This window comes from Lipophrys pholis, assembly GCF_963383615.2.
Source record: "Lipophrys pholis genome assembly, chromosome: 15".
NCBI lineage: Eukaryota > Metazoa > Chordata > Actinopteri > Blenniiformes > Blenniidae > Lipophrys > Lipophrys pholis.
This window is the reverse complement of record NC_137642.1, coordinates 17628604-17642235: the sequence shown is the minus strand read 5'-3', so window position 1 is coordinate 17642235 and position 13632 is coordinate 17628604. Positions and strand designations below refer to the sequence as shown.

Sequence of the window (13632 nt, the reverse complement as noted above, 5' to 3'; positions counted from 1 at the left end):
CAATTCCTGCTGCAGAGAGAAACAGGGCCGCCGCTTTATTATCTACAACTGCAGAGTGGAAACTCATTTAAGAAAAAATGTAATTTGAGAAATATCTCCCATTTTCATCTTCCCAGCAAATGATTTTCTCTCATGTTTTCCCAAATTTGCACTCGGCCATATCTCCCCCATCTCTTCTCCATTAGCACCCATTTCCTTGTCATCGTAACAATCTGATATAATCATAATATGATCACAAAAAACATTACAGGAGCAATGGGACTTCATACCTTTATTTTCTTTTGGTTTTTATTTTAGTCATTACATTTAAATACATCACTGTCTTCAATGACAAGCAAAGACATTTTGGTATTCTTTTTCCATCTGTCCATCTTCGATACCGCTTCATCCAATGCAACGCCACGGTGCGCTGGAGCCGATCCCAGCTAACTATGGACGGGGCCGGGATGCACCCTGCCCAGGTCGCCTGTCAAGCACAGGGCATTCTTATTGTCGAGTAATATTTATTCTAAAATAGGATTGACCAAAATCTGTTAACATGATACATTTTTTTAAGCTGCTCATCACAATTTATCACAGCAGTTTACACCACAATCATTTACTAGACGTTTGGACATATGCACAGTGTGCTCTGGAAAATGTATAGACAACAAACTGCATACACGTTCAGAAATATATTCCGACACATTCTCCAGCACGTTTTCACAGAGTTTGAACTACATCGCATCATCACTTCTCTCCAGCTTTCTCTCAAATTAGGATTTTATTTTGTTAAATGCCAGTTTTTATTTGATATTATTGTGCCAGTTGGATGTTTTTCATGAGAAATATCTGTTAAATTTTTGGATATAGCCGACAACTGTAGAAATTGTAGGAAAGCTTATTTTCTCATTTCAATTTCAATCAATTTTGTTCTAAGAATCTATGTTTAATTATAAGTTGCTGCTTATTTCTTTCCATCATGATTTCTCCTGAAAAATCAAAGGGTACAAAAATCATCCTGGGAAAAGACATTTCTCTGGCCTCCAGATTTTCCCTTCAGTACAGCATTCTGGCTCCGACATGGGAGGACCCCTGCCCCCCCGCGCCACTGTAAACCTCCCCGCCCGAGTGTTTTTATGGTTGAGCAGTTTGAGGGTCATAAATACTGAGCTGGATCCTGATGTGCTGAAGTGCAAATTGACAGTTATTGTACAGTCATTCGTCATCTCTGCCTCTTCCCAGAGATGGCTGTCGCTCTGCAGTTTCGTGTCCTCCAGTCGGCCATCGAGTTCATAAAGACGACGGCCAACCAGGAGCCTCAGAAGCTCAGCGGCTCCGTCAATGCTCCGAGCTCGCCGCACCACGCCATCTATCAGAAGCGCAAGAGCATCGCAGGTGACCGTCTGCTAATGCAGCAAAGCTATTTGGACTGCTCGTGCCTGAGTTCATCCGTAGAGTTGTGTCTGTTATTTGAACCTCTCCTCATCTCGACCTCAAGGTTCCATTGCCATGAAAGACTCCATTATCCCCCGCATCCCCCGACAGCACTACTGCTCCTATGGCCAGATCCCCCAGTTCACTCCTTTCAGCTTCCTGTCCCAAGACTCCCCCCTCCCCTCCCCCTCCGGGGCTCCATCCTACATGCTCCACTGTGATGCAGGTAGCTGGGACTGCGGTCCGCAGTGGAGAACATCCCCCACCCGATCACGGGGCATGTCTCCTGTCTTTTGCAGTGAACTCACCCCCATCTGCAACACTCACCTCGTCGTGGTTAATCTGCCCAGTACCCTCAGCATGTTACTGGTGCCTTTGTGTGTGCATGTTTGGATACTTAACAAAATCAGTGTTAAAGCACAGATTTGGATCTGGAAAAGTTTGTCATTTTCTCTTCACGGGACCTCTTCGCTTCACACTCTACTCTAGAAATATGTTTAAAAAAAAAAAAAAAAAGCACGCGCAAGCACAGCCATCAGCCCCTAATTGACATTCCCATAAGTGAGCTGATACCAGTCTGGTGCTTGCAGGTCGGCGGCGCTTCTCTCTGGCTCAGACTGACTCTCTCCTGATGCGGATGCGCTCTGTCGCCAGCGATGAGCTCAACCAGATGATGCAGAGGAGAATGAGCCAGGAAAACCCTATTCGTGCCAGTGAGACGGAGTTCGTCCAGAGGCTGCAGAGGCTCGTGGTCCTTGCTGTCAACAGGCTCATTTACTACGGTAAACAACCGGCCGGTCTCCCAACTGTTGATTTTTATCCACCATGCCTGGAGTCTCATCCCATTCTGTTTGAATGTCTCCTTCCTTTCAGACGTCAGCCAGGACTTATTTGACCTGCTGAATATTCCAGACTCTCCAGACCAACAGCTTTTCACACCAGAACCAGGCGATCAGCCCCACGATGATGGCGGCTCCGCCTCTGTGCCGCACTCTCCGACTCCCTTCACTCTGCCCCCGGCCAGCAAAAAAAGCTTTCAGAAAGACATCCTGAAACTTATGATGGATGGAATCAAAATCAGCTTGGTAAGGCAATCAATCGATCAACGCACTTAAGTATCTGATGATCAAAATAAACCAATTCCCTTGAGCAAGCACAAGTGTGAGTGAGGAGGAGAAACACTTTAAGACAAACAAAGCTTCAGTAGAACCAAACTCAAGGGTTTTGACCTGGTTTATTTGACATTGAAGAATATTAAAGAAAGAAAATGAACCAACGTAGATCAACGGTAAACAAGTAATCCATACAGTTATACCGAATGAACCAAAAAATAAAAGAGTGATGTCTTTTTTGATTTGTTGTAAATCCTGACTGAGAATCTTCAAACAGAAGATTAACGTCTTGGTTAACATGATAACTGTACAATATTGTCAAGGATTTTAGGAATAAGGCAAAGGTTAAAACTGCTTTTGTATGTTTTTTTAGGGATAGTCTGTATGCCAGCCTTTGGCTTCACTGTAATGTTTTGGCAAATCAGATATCAGAGAGGGGCCACAGCCTATTACTGAAGCAGTCTGGAAAAGGAAGTTTGGAACCTCTAGTTTAGATGGTAGCTGAGAGATCTGTGGGAGAAAAACTCAGTAAACATGAGTCATGTCTTACGGTTTTAGCCCCAAACTGTATGTGATAGCCATAATGTTATGTGATGATTAACCTTATATTGGTGGTGTGGGTCAACAGGGCAGCACGGGTCGCGGTGGAGCGCCACATCACCAGTGGCGAAGGATCCTCTGGTCCTGTCGGGACACTTTCCGAGTCCAGATAGGACGCCTGCTTGTGCACACACTCAGTCCTACGCTTCCCCTGTCTGACAGAAAGGAGGCGCTGGAGTTTGTGTTTGACCCCAGACACCTAGATATCCTCAAAGAAAGCCTGAGTCTGAGCCCCGGCCTGGAGGTGAGTGTTCAGTCTAATGCATGTAGTTTCTGTCATATCCACTCATAAATCACCTCTCCTCTCCATCACTGAATGCATGTTGAAATAAGTTTGATTTGTCTGCTCAGCACGGCCCAAAGTTGTCACTCTACCTGTACGAGATGCTGCATGATCACAAGGACAGCCTCACCAGAGACGAGCAGAATGCCGTGGGTGTATTCATGACCTCGCTCAAGCTTTGTGGTCACCGCTGCATCCCACCCAACGCTCCACATAAACAAGAACTGCTCAAGGCCATCAAAGAGGTAAAGCCTTGCATCAACACTGTCGTCATAGGAAAAGAATAGAAAACATTCTGAATCTTTTAGGCAGTACTAATGCATCTTTTCAGATCGGCTATATGGAACAGCACTTAGATTAAATTAAATTCGGCAAATGCACTCTGATTCATTACATTTTGTTTTTGCACAAAGGAAAAATTCAAATATGAAGCCGAGGAGAAAACAAGTAAAGTTGCATGGGAAAAGAAAATGGCCAACACACAGAGGAAGTGAGTATTTTTATTTTTTTTTCCAAGTTGATGTTTAGTACAACCTCAGATCTGTAATAATGTAATTGATTCCACTTTCTTTCTTTCTTTTTTTTTCTCGTTTTCCTCGCAGTCTCATCCAGAGGCTGGATGGAAAGTCCAAGGACATCTCCAAGATTGCAGCCGATATCACTCAGAATGTGTCTTTGCGACAAGGTATGGAGAGAAAGAAAGTCATCCAGCACATCAGGGGCCTCTACAAGACCGACCTCAGCGCCAGCCGACACTGGCAAGAACTGGTGCAGCAGCTCACACACGACCGGTGGGTGTGAAAACTCTCTCACGTGCGCTCGTGCTGTTTCGTATTAGTTTTATGATCGAAAAGTCTTGAATATACGCAGTAAGACTTCAACAGACTGCGTAATTTATTTGTACTTTTGAGTTAAAAGATGAGAAGATGTCTTTGATCTGAGAATCTGTGAAAGACTGAAAATACTAAGATATGTTTCATACATTTCACTTCCGACGCCTCACTACACTGCAGTGTTACTACTGCTACCAGTTCCAGCTACAGATAGAAATACAGCAATAAACGCCATTATCCTTACCTATTGAAGTAAGTCAAGCCAGTTATTTTTTGAAGGACTAACAAATTAGATCATCATCAAATGAATGGCAATAATTATGTCCAGGTCACAGAGTGTTTTGCTCAAAGAAAAATAGTGGTACTTTCTTAGTATATGTCTCGAGAAGGTCCCTGGGATGAGCTTAAGGGCTGGAGTTTGCATTTTTTTCCTATGCTTGCGTGGAATTTCTTTGAGTACTGTTTTATGCCCACAGTCCAAATACGTATATTTAAAGTTACTTAGGTTCACATTTACACGCAATGTAGTTTCACTCAGTGTATGTTGTTGTCTGTCTCGACTCCACCGTCCTGCTTGATAAACTTATATTGAATATGGATGAGAGAGCATGTATAAATATTTTGGATTTCGGTTTGTATTCATTTGTCAAGATATTCGAAATTGTACCAACAGCTACTAACTTGCCAGAATCCTTTGAGAGATGATTTTTAGTGCCGTTTTGGTCTTTCAGCGCCGTTTGGTATGACCAGACATCCTACCCAACATCCTGGCAACTGGACCCCACAGAGGGGCCGAACCGGGAGCGGCGGCGGCTACAGAGGTGTTACCTCACCATCCCCAACAAATACCTGCTCAAAGACCGACGCAAACCTGAAGGTACAAGAAGGGTGATTTACAATTTTTCCACTTGTTTTAGTGTGTATTTGTCTCGGCTGATCTGATCTGTGTGTTGCTTAGATACCGTGAAACCACCGCTGTCCTTCCTGTTTGAGGATAAGACTCACTCCTCCTTCTCCTCTACTGTCAAAGACAAAGCTACCAGCGAGTCCATCAGGTAGAACTCGTGTGTGTGTGTGTGTGTGTGTGTGTGTGTAACCCTCTGGTGTACGTCACATCTGTCTCAGAAAGCCACGATGGCTACAGACAGATGGAGCCCACGAGAGTCTAGAGAAAAACGGATGTGTTATTCTGCCGGCGTATAAGAAACGTCTTTTTTGACCTCAGATTCACCAGACGGTGCGTCAGCGTTGCCCCTTCCAGAGAGACAGCAGGGGAGCTGCTTCTGGGTAAGACACTGACCAAAGCCCACAGCTGCTCTGTGCTGTTAATGTACTCGGCTGGTCACAAAGCACAAAGAGTAATCTGCTCTCTCTGAGGCGTTGGAGAGCGTTGCTCTGCCCTCACGCGAACAAGCGTTTGCTATTTATTCACTGGCGCTTGGCGTTTGTCTAGTTTTTAGTACACCAAATCTCACTCACACTGCGCTGTCTCACAGGAAAGTCTGGGATGTACTTTGTAGAGGACAATGCTGCTGATCACGACAACCAGGTAAAAACCTAGACGCCTGCTCAGGCTCATTTTGCATTCACATCACGTGTGCCCGCCCGGCTGCTCGACACCCCAATGTGTTCGTGCAGAGTCTTCATGGCGAGACGGAGGCGCCGTCCTTCTCCTGGACCTACGAGGAGATCAAGGAGGTGCACAAGCGGTGGTGGCAGCTGAGAGACAACGCAGTGGAGATATTCCTCACCAACGGCAGGACCCTGCTGTTGGCGTTTGACACCACAAAGGTGAGGCAGGAGCTCAAGTCGCATGAAATAACTGACAACGTTATCAGTGCTGGTTTGTTTAGATTTCTCTCAAAACACTCACCATAGTCATGAATAATGGAGGATAGGTTCAAGTTTGTTTACCTCAGCCTCTTGTCCCGTTACCACAGAGAGATGAGTGAATTCAGCTTTCATTATCAGACTGCCCAGCAGATCACAAAAACATCAAAATCATCTCCGCGTTCTCATTTGAATTTTAGAAATTTAGCTGCACGGAATGGAAAGAGAATAAATATAAAGCAGCACATCAGACCAGGAATATCACAGTTCTCTCAGACTTGCTCACATCCTTAAATCTGCTTCTAAAACATTAATTTTGAAGACAAAAACTTTACTTGTTACTTATTTTATCTCACACCTAAAGTTTGAAGTGAATACCACTGATCAACGTTTTATCATGACACCAGTCAGCGGTCATAATGTTGTGGCTGACTGATGTTTACAGGTGCCATAGTGACTGACAGTTGGTATGACTCTTTACATGATGCATCTTGGGAGAATTTAAGTACATTTACATATGAACATTGCCGATCACCATGGTTACTATACTATGTTCAAGGAACTCTGTAACCTATGAAATGTCTTGTGTAAGAAATCGGAATTCATTTTGTTCACATGACCTGTTCGTTATTAGGGGATGAGACGGGACACTAAAACATTGAAGTACCGGTACACCTTGAATATAATGTTTTCATACATTTGTGGTTGGGTTTATGAGTGAAGGCTTCGTCACGTTGTCTGCAAATTAGGCCAGTAGTGCAATATGAAACTCTTTGTGTTGTTTGAGGCCCACCAGATAAATTAGTATCCCTCTCATTGCCTCGTCAAAACTTTAAATAAGGCATTTTGATTGGTTCTTGGACTGTTGCTCTTAATGGTGGCAATGATTTTTTTTGTATGTATATATTTACCCATTTTTTTCCACAACGACATTATTGATAACATTTCAAATAATATTTAGATTTAGAGTGCTCGCCTGCTGAAGAAAAGGTTTTTTTTGTTTTTTTAATATTAACCAGATTGACCTTAGAAACACTGTAAAACATTTTATCTACGAGTTGAAACTTTGACTTTCCAACAGTGTAGCTTCCAAAGCCACAACATTGAAAACATGAACTTTTCTGTATTTAAATTGAGGAGATATTAGTCTCTGCAGTTTATAACATTATTTTAAAGATCTGAACTATATATATATATATAATAGATTTTGTGTTTAATGATGAAAGGGGCCAAAATGTTAACTTTTTTCACAGTTTTAAGTTTCTCCGCGGTTTTGGTTTAACTTTAGTACATTGAAGGAGGTAAAAGACAGGATGTATCATTCGTCTTTGGTGGTTTATAGGATTAATGGACAAAATTAGGGAAGTTGACAAGCAATTATTGCTGCGGGATTTATTTGTTTCCTGTTTGCTCTCTGATATCTCAAGCTTAGTGGTATGAATGTAAATGTGATATTAACATAGTAACCCAATCGTTAATGTGGCAAGTGTAGTATCATAGGTACCATCATTTTAGTGATGTAGATTTTTCTTTTTCTTTAGTTTCGAGACGACGTCTACCATAACATCTTGACCTCTGACCTCCCCAACCTGCTCGAGCACGGAAACATCTCGGCCCTCACGCAGCTGTGGGGCTCGGGTCAGATCTCTAACTTTGAGTACCTGACGCATCTCAACAAGCACGCCGGCCGCTCCTTCAACGACCTCATGCAGTACCCCGTGTTCCCCTTCATCCTGCGAGATTACACCAGCGAGACGCTCGACCTGCAGGACCCCAACATCTACAGGTCAGAGCTCAAAGAGAGCTCTTTTTGCTTTTAAAGTTATGATTCACCGTGTTTAATGTGTGAGGAGGAAATGATCGGATGGGCGACTGGGATCATTTTGAAGGTCGTAAAAATGTGATCCTCGCCACTAAAGGGCCGAATGGCGACGATTCATTTTTAATATAATGATTTATCCGAATTTGGCTGCTAATTTAATAAGAACAAAAGTTGTCTGTTTGATCACTCCATATCTTTTACCCTGAAATAAACTTTAGAGCAACTACAAATTGTACCCGGATTAAACACGCTTGATGTAATCTGCGAAACCAATAATTTTAAATATTTCTTAGTTGTTTCTCACTCTGTTGTCATGAAGAGCAGTCTCTCCAACACTATATATCAAATCCGTTTCTTCACTGTCATGGCGATGCATTAGTTGCAATGTGCGCTGTCTGTAAACCTAAATGTGTTCTGATTTTGTCGATAGATTTAGGAAAATGAGAAAGTGTTGCCATTCCTCACTGTGAACACTGACTCATTAGCACTTTGCTTGTCTTTGCAGGAACTTAATCAAACCGATTGCAGTGCAGTCGAAAGAGAAAGAGGATCGTTATGTGGACAACTACAGGGTAGGACCCCGTACACGCTCTGAGCATGTTCTGTGTGTGCAGAAGTGTCTGGTAAAGCAAACTTACTGGCATGTTTGTCGTCCAGTACCTGGAGGAGGAGTACAAGAAGGGGATCCGGGAGGACGACCCCATGCCGCCCGTGCAGCCTTACCACTACGGCTCGCACTATTCTAACAGCGGCACCGTGCTGCACTTCCTGGTTCGGATGCCTCCTTTCACCAAAATGTTCCTGGCGTACCAGGGTGAGTCACTGGAAGCTTCCCTGGACCGGCCTGATATCTGGTCTAACTGAGAAGCACGTTACCCTGCTGCCATGAAGGCTTACTTCATCTGTGCACTTCCCTCTGATCCGCTCATCTCCCTTCCCCCTTTTTGCTTCTTTCTTTTGCAGTAATTTATTTTTCATTCATCTGTCGCTCTCTCGCTCTCGCTCTCGCTCTCTCTCGCTCTCGCTCTCTCTCTCTCTCTCTCTCTCTCTCTCTCTCTCTCTCTCTCTCTCTCTCTCTCTCTCTCTCTCTCTCTCTCTCTCTCTCTCTCTCTCTCTCTCTCTCTCTCTCTCTCTCTCTCTCTCTCTCTCTCTCTCTCTCTCTCTCTCTCTCTCTCTCTCTCTCTCTCTCTCTCTCTCTCTCATCTGATCCTCCGAGGTGTCTTTTTATGTGATTGTAAATGTATTCAGCAAGCGTGATGTTTTAAGGTCATGAAAGGGGGTGTTTTCAATCAGCGAGTCCAATGTGCAATTAGATTGTCTTTGACCTTAATCAGACCAGAGCTTTGATATCCCGGACCGGACGTTTCACTCCATGAACACCACGTGGCGTTTGTCCTCCTACGAGTCCATGACCGATGTGAAGGAGCTCATCCCGGAGTTTTTCTACCTCCCAGAGTTCCTGGTCAACAGAGAGGGTAATTATATTTCTGGTTTTTTTTCTTTCGTGTATCTTTATTCTTCATACCTGCATGGATTCCGGATTCAAAATAAATTATTTGTCGCGTCCACAATAGACCTTAATGTGATTAGAAGTGAAATATAATTTCTCCACATTTAAGAAGAAAAAGAAAAGAAAATCATTTCAAAAGAATTTATTAAAAGATAAATGAAATGGAGAAAATAACATGGATGGCTCGACAATGTTTTTTTTACCACTTTACACTAATGTAATCTACCCTTGGATAGGTTTTGATTTCGGGGTTCGTCAGAATGGCGAGAGGGTGAATCACGTGAATTTACCACCCTGGGCTCGCAACGACCCGCGTCTCTTCATCCTGATCCACCGACAAGCCCTGGAGTCGGACCAGGTCTCCCAGACGCTGTGTCAGTGGATTGATCTGGTGTTTGGGCTGAAGCAGAAAGGCAAAGCTGCAGTCCAGGCCATCAACGTCTTTCACCCGGCCGTACGTAGTCGGCAATCATTCCCTCCGCATGATATCAGTTAGATTTTTTTTCTTCACTTTCGCCATTTGCTTCTGACTTTTCACAGACCTATTTTGGCATGGACGTGTCAGCGGTGGAGGACCCGGTCCAGCGACGTGCCCTCGAGACGATGATCAAGACGTACGGACAGACCCCCAGACAGCTCTTTAATGCCTCCCACATCAGCAGGGCGGGGCCCAAACTCCTGATGGAGGGGGAGTTACCGGCAGCCATGGGCCTCCTCGTTCATTTCGCCTTCAGAGAAACCAAAGAACCGACCAAGGAAATAGTCTGCCCGGTAATCTGCTCGGCGGTGTCAGTGACTCGCCGGCCCACCGTGCTCCGAGGAACGCATGACTTAATACAACATCCGTGAAATGATGTGCTCCTCACCTCGCGCAATTTTCTCCCCCCTCCCTCACAGAGCCCGTTGCCATGGATCAAAGGTCTGAAGTGGGGTGAATACGTGGGCTCGCCCTCCACTCCGGACCCGGTGGTGTGTTTCAGCCAGCCACACGGGGAGCGGTTCGGATCCCTGCTGGCGCTGCCGACGCGAGCCATCTGCGGCCTGTCGCGCAAGTTCTGCCTCATGATGATTTACAGCAAGGAGCAGGGTAGGGGGCCCGGCACTCACTCACAGTTCAGCCTCGGTACGACACGCGTCTGGCTGACTCCGCTTGTTTTTGTGGGTTTTGTGGCGAAGGTGTGCGAAGCATGCACAGCACGGACATCCAGTGGTCGGCCATCTTGAGCTGGGGCTACGCCGACAACATCCTGAGGCTGAAGAGCAAACAGAGCGAACCACCTATCAACTTTATTCAGTGTTCACAACTCCACCAGGTAATCACTGGTTTGACACACTCATAAAGTACAGAAATGTAAACGGGATCGGCAAGTAAACGGCGTTGCTCGACTCCACGGCGACGATTGACCAATGAGCTTTCAGGGTCGTCGTTTTCCAGTGTCCAATCGGCCATCTCCGTCTCCTCCAGGTGACCAGCTGCGCCTGGGTGCCTGATGGCTGTCAGCTATTTACGGGCAGCAAGTGTGGAGTCATCACCGCCTACAGCAACCGCTTCACCAGCACCACGGTGGGTTTCCATGGCAACGTCCCCTTCTAACCTTCCGCCTCCACGCGAGCACCCGATCCACCCACCCGCCGCCCATTACACCCCCTCCCACCCCTCCCCCACCCCCTCTTTAGGCAGCCTCACCGTGCTCAAACGCTCAGCTTCATTAGTCACATCACAGTTGCCCTTGAAACACATTTCCAGCGAGCCCAGAAGTGGAATTAGAGGTCTGAGAGTTCAGTCATCAGAGAAGCTTTCAGTCTTTCATCGGTCCCCAACACCAGGCATCTACGCTTCCTCTTTCTCCGCCTCTGACGGGTGTTTCTCTGGCAATTAATTTGCAGCGCTTTACAAAGCCCTGTTGAAAAATGATTAAAGGAAGGGTTGTATTTTGTAAAAGTTAATACCCAGACATTTGATCCAAACTAACATGAAGTCAGCGTGCGTGAGTGCTTAATGTCTAATGTGCCCAGATGTGTGTGTTGTCTCGTCGTAGTCTTCAGAGATGGAGGTGGAATCTCAGGTTCACCTGTACGGACACACAGGAGAAGTCACCAGCCTGTTCGTCTGCAAGCCCTACAGCATCCTCATCAGTGTCAGCGACGATGGCACCTGCATCCTGTGGGACCTCAACAGGTCGGTGGGATTCAAGCTGCAGCCGCAGGTGGCGGCGGCGGCGGGCCCAGAGGAGAAGCTGCTGGCGTGGAGGGAAAACAGTGTCAGGCAGGATGGCAGAGTTCAGAGTTCAGGAGTAGAAGTTGTAAAATTCCGATGTTAACTTCAACCAAATATTATATTTATAGCCATTAAAACAAAAGCCTTTGTACATTTCATCAATTTATACTACAGTTTTGCTGTACGGTCGCCTGACTGTGAGGTTGGTGGTTTTTGTGGGTTAAAAGACAGCATGATGTTTAGTTCACAACCCAGAAGAGCTCATGGAATAATCAATGTGGGCGGGGTCGCTTGGTTTAGACCTCTGCTGACCCTCCAGTCAGCTGCAGCGCTCCGGGCCTCTCCTACACATGTGATGTTTTGACCATTACTAACAAAACAAACTAACCAACTCGGTGCGTGTTGTTAATTATTATTTTAATTCGGGTTTGTACCACAACAAGGAGCAGTGAGTCACTCTACCACTGCCTTCACTATGGGAACAGAAGCTGAAGTTCTTAACTGTCTTTTAACATTTTCATTTTGTGCAGTGACCTTGAGTGTCCTGAAAGGAGGGCGTAGAAATAAAATATTTTATTATTATTATTAAAATGGAAATGTGACAGGAGCTGAAGCTCTTGGCAACAACTCTGGAGAGAATCCGCAGATACTTAATTGAAGATGGGATTTTTTTTTTGTGGTATGAATCTCTAAAAATGACGTTTTGTCTAAAAGTCATGTAATTGTTATTGCTACTTTAACAATGAATTGAATAACTGCAGCCACAATATTCAGTTTATAGCCCAAAGTTCATGGAGAAACTTGAATATCTGCAGAGTTTTGATGTTTTCTGAGCCGCTCTTGTGTTTTGTTTTCCCCCCCAGACTGTGTTATGTTCAAAGTCTCACCGGCCACAAGAGTCCGGTGACGGCGGTGTCCGCCAGCGAAACCACCGGCGACATCGCCACAGTTTGTGACTCGGGTGAGGAACGTCTTGTTACGTAAACCGAATCCAATCTCATTATCATTCCAATGTTTTTGATGTGAGTAATGACCTCTCTTTGTTTTGTTTTGTTGGTTTTTAACTCCAGAGGGCGGAGGCAGCGACCTTCGCCTGTGGACGGTGAACGGCGACCTGATTGGTCACGTGCACTGCCGAGAGAGCATCTGCTCAGTGGCGTTCTCCAACCAGCCGGAGGGCGTGTCCGTCAACGTCATCGCCGGCGGTTTGGAGAACGGAGTTGTGAGGTGGGCCGATTTTATTAAATTTTTTTGTGTGTTTATGTGCGTGCGTGTGTTTGCGTGTGTTCCTCCTCCTCTTGTAAACACACTGAATTATTTACACTGATGGCTTTTACTCTTGAAATGTTTTCAGGCTGTGGAGCACCTGGGATTTGAAACCAGTGAGAGAAATCACCTTCCCCAAGTCCAGCAAGCCCATCATCAGGTATTTCAGCACCGTGCACTTTTGTTTCTCTTGATTTAATTCTGCAAATCTTTCTCTATAATCTGATAATCTCCCGTCTCGCCCGCCCCAGTCTGACGTACTCGTGCGACGGCCACCACCTCTACACCGCCAACAGCGAGGGCACAGTGATGGCGTGGTGTCGACGGGACCAGCAGCGCATGAAGCTGCCCATGTTCTACTCCTTCCTGAGCAGCTATGCTGCAGGCTGACCGCGTGTCTGACGTTTACTTCGGTCCACTTCTCAGCAAGAGGGACCCCCCCCCCCCCCACCTCCTCCCTTTCTCCTCCTCCTGTCCTCCTCCTGTCCTCCTCCCGCTGTCGGCCCTGACAGTCGGGAAGACGCGTCCGCATGGCCTCAACCTCTGAACCCCCCTGACTTCTAACCAGAGCCAACCCCCAGCATCAAGAACTGATGACGAGAATAGTATTATATGTATAGAACTATATATTTCTAAACATACTGAGAAGGAATGTGGAATGATGATTTTGGTCGAGGCTGCAACAGACACTTTATAAAAAATGTTTGGCTTTTTTTTTTTTTTTTTTTCTTTTCTTTTTTTT

General features: G+C 45.5%; 1 protein-coding gene across 1 annotated transcript in view; it reads left to right on the top strand.

The window, feature by feature from the left end:
- The window catches only part of lyst (lysosomal trafficking regulator), a gene marked incomplete at its 3' end in the record, with an annotated part of 39797 nt that extends 26517 nt beyond the window's left edge, over positions 1-13280 (top strand). Inside the window, exons 26-52 of the mRNA XM_080482246.1 lie at positions 1225-1377; positions 1481-1642; positions 2007-2198; positions 2290-2501; positions 3157-3372; positions 3480-3656; positions 3825-3901; positions 4014-4202; positions 4976-5121; positions 5203-5299; positions 5470-5531; positions 5741-5793; positions 5883-6035; positions 7616-7860; positions 8402-8468; positions 8554-8710; positions 9231-9371; positions 9643-9860; positions 9947-10177; positions 10304-10493; positions 10583-10719; positions 10872-10970; positions 11446-11585; positions 12488-12585; positions 12695-12851; positions 12979-13050; positions 13142-13280. Of these exons, the coding sequence (XP_080338372.1) occupies positions 1225-1377; positions 1481-1642; positions 2007-2198; positions 2290-2501; positions 3157-3372; positions 3480-3656; positions 3825-3901; positions 4014-4202; positions 4976-5121; positions 5203-5299; positions 5470-5531; positions 5741-5793; positions 5883-6035; positions 7616-7860; positions 8402-8468; positions 8554-8710; positions 9231-9371; positions 9643-9860; positions 9947-10177; positions 10304-10493; positions 10583-10719; positions 10872-10970; positions 11446-11585; positions 12488-12585; positions 12695-12851; positions 12979-13050; positions 13142-13280 (3980 nt within the window). The remainder of the gene's footprint in view (positions 1-1224; positions 1378-1480; positions 1643-2006; positions 2199-2289; positions 2502-3156; positions 3373-3479; positions 3657-3824; positions 3902-4013; positions 4203-4975; positions 5122-5202; positions 5300-5469; positions 5532-5740; positions 5794-5882; positions 6036-7615; positions 7861-8401; positions 8469-8553; positions 8711-9230; positions 9372-9642; positions 9861-9946; positions 10178-10303; positions 10494-10582; positions 10720-10871; positions 10971-11445; positions 11586-12487; positions 12586-12694; positions 12852-12978; positions 13051-13141) is intronic.
- Positions 13281-13632: the final 352 nt, after the last annotated feature.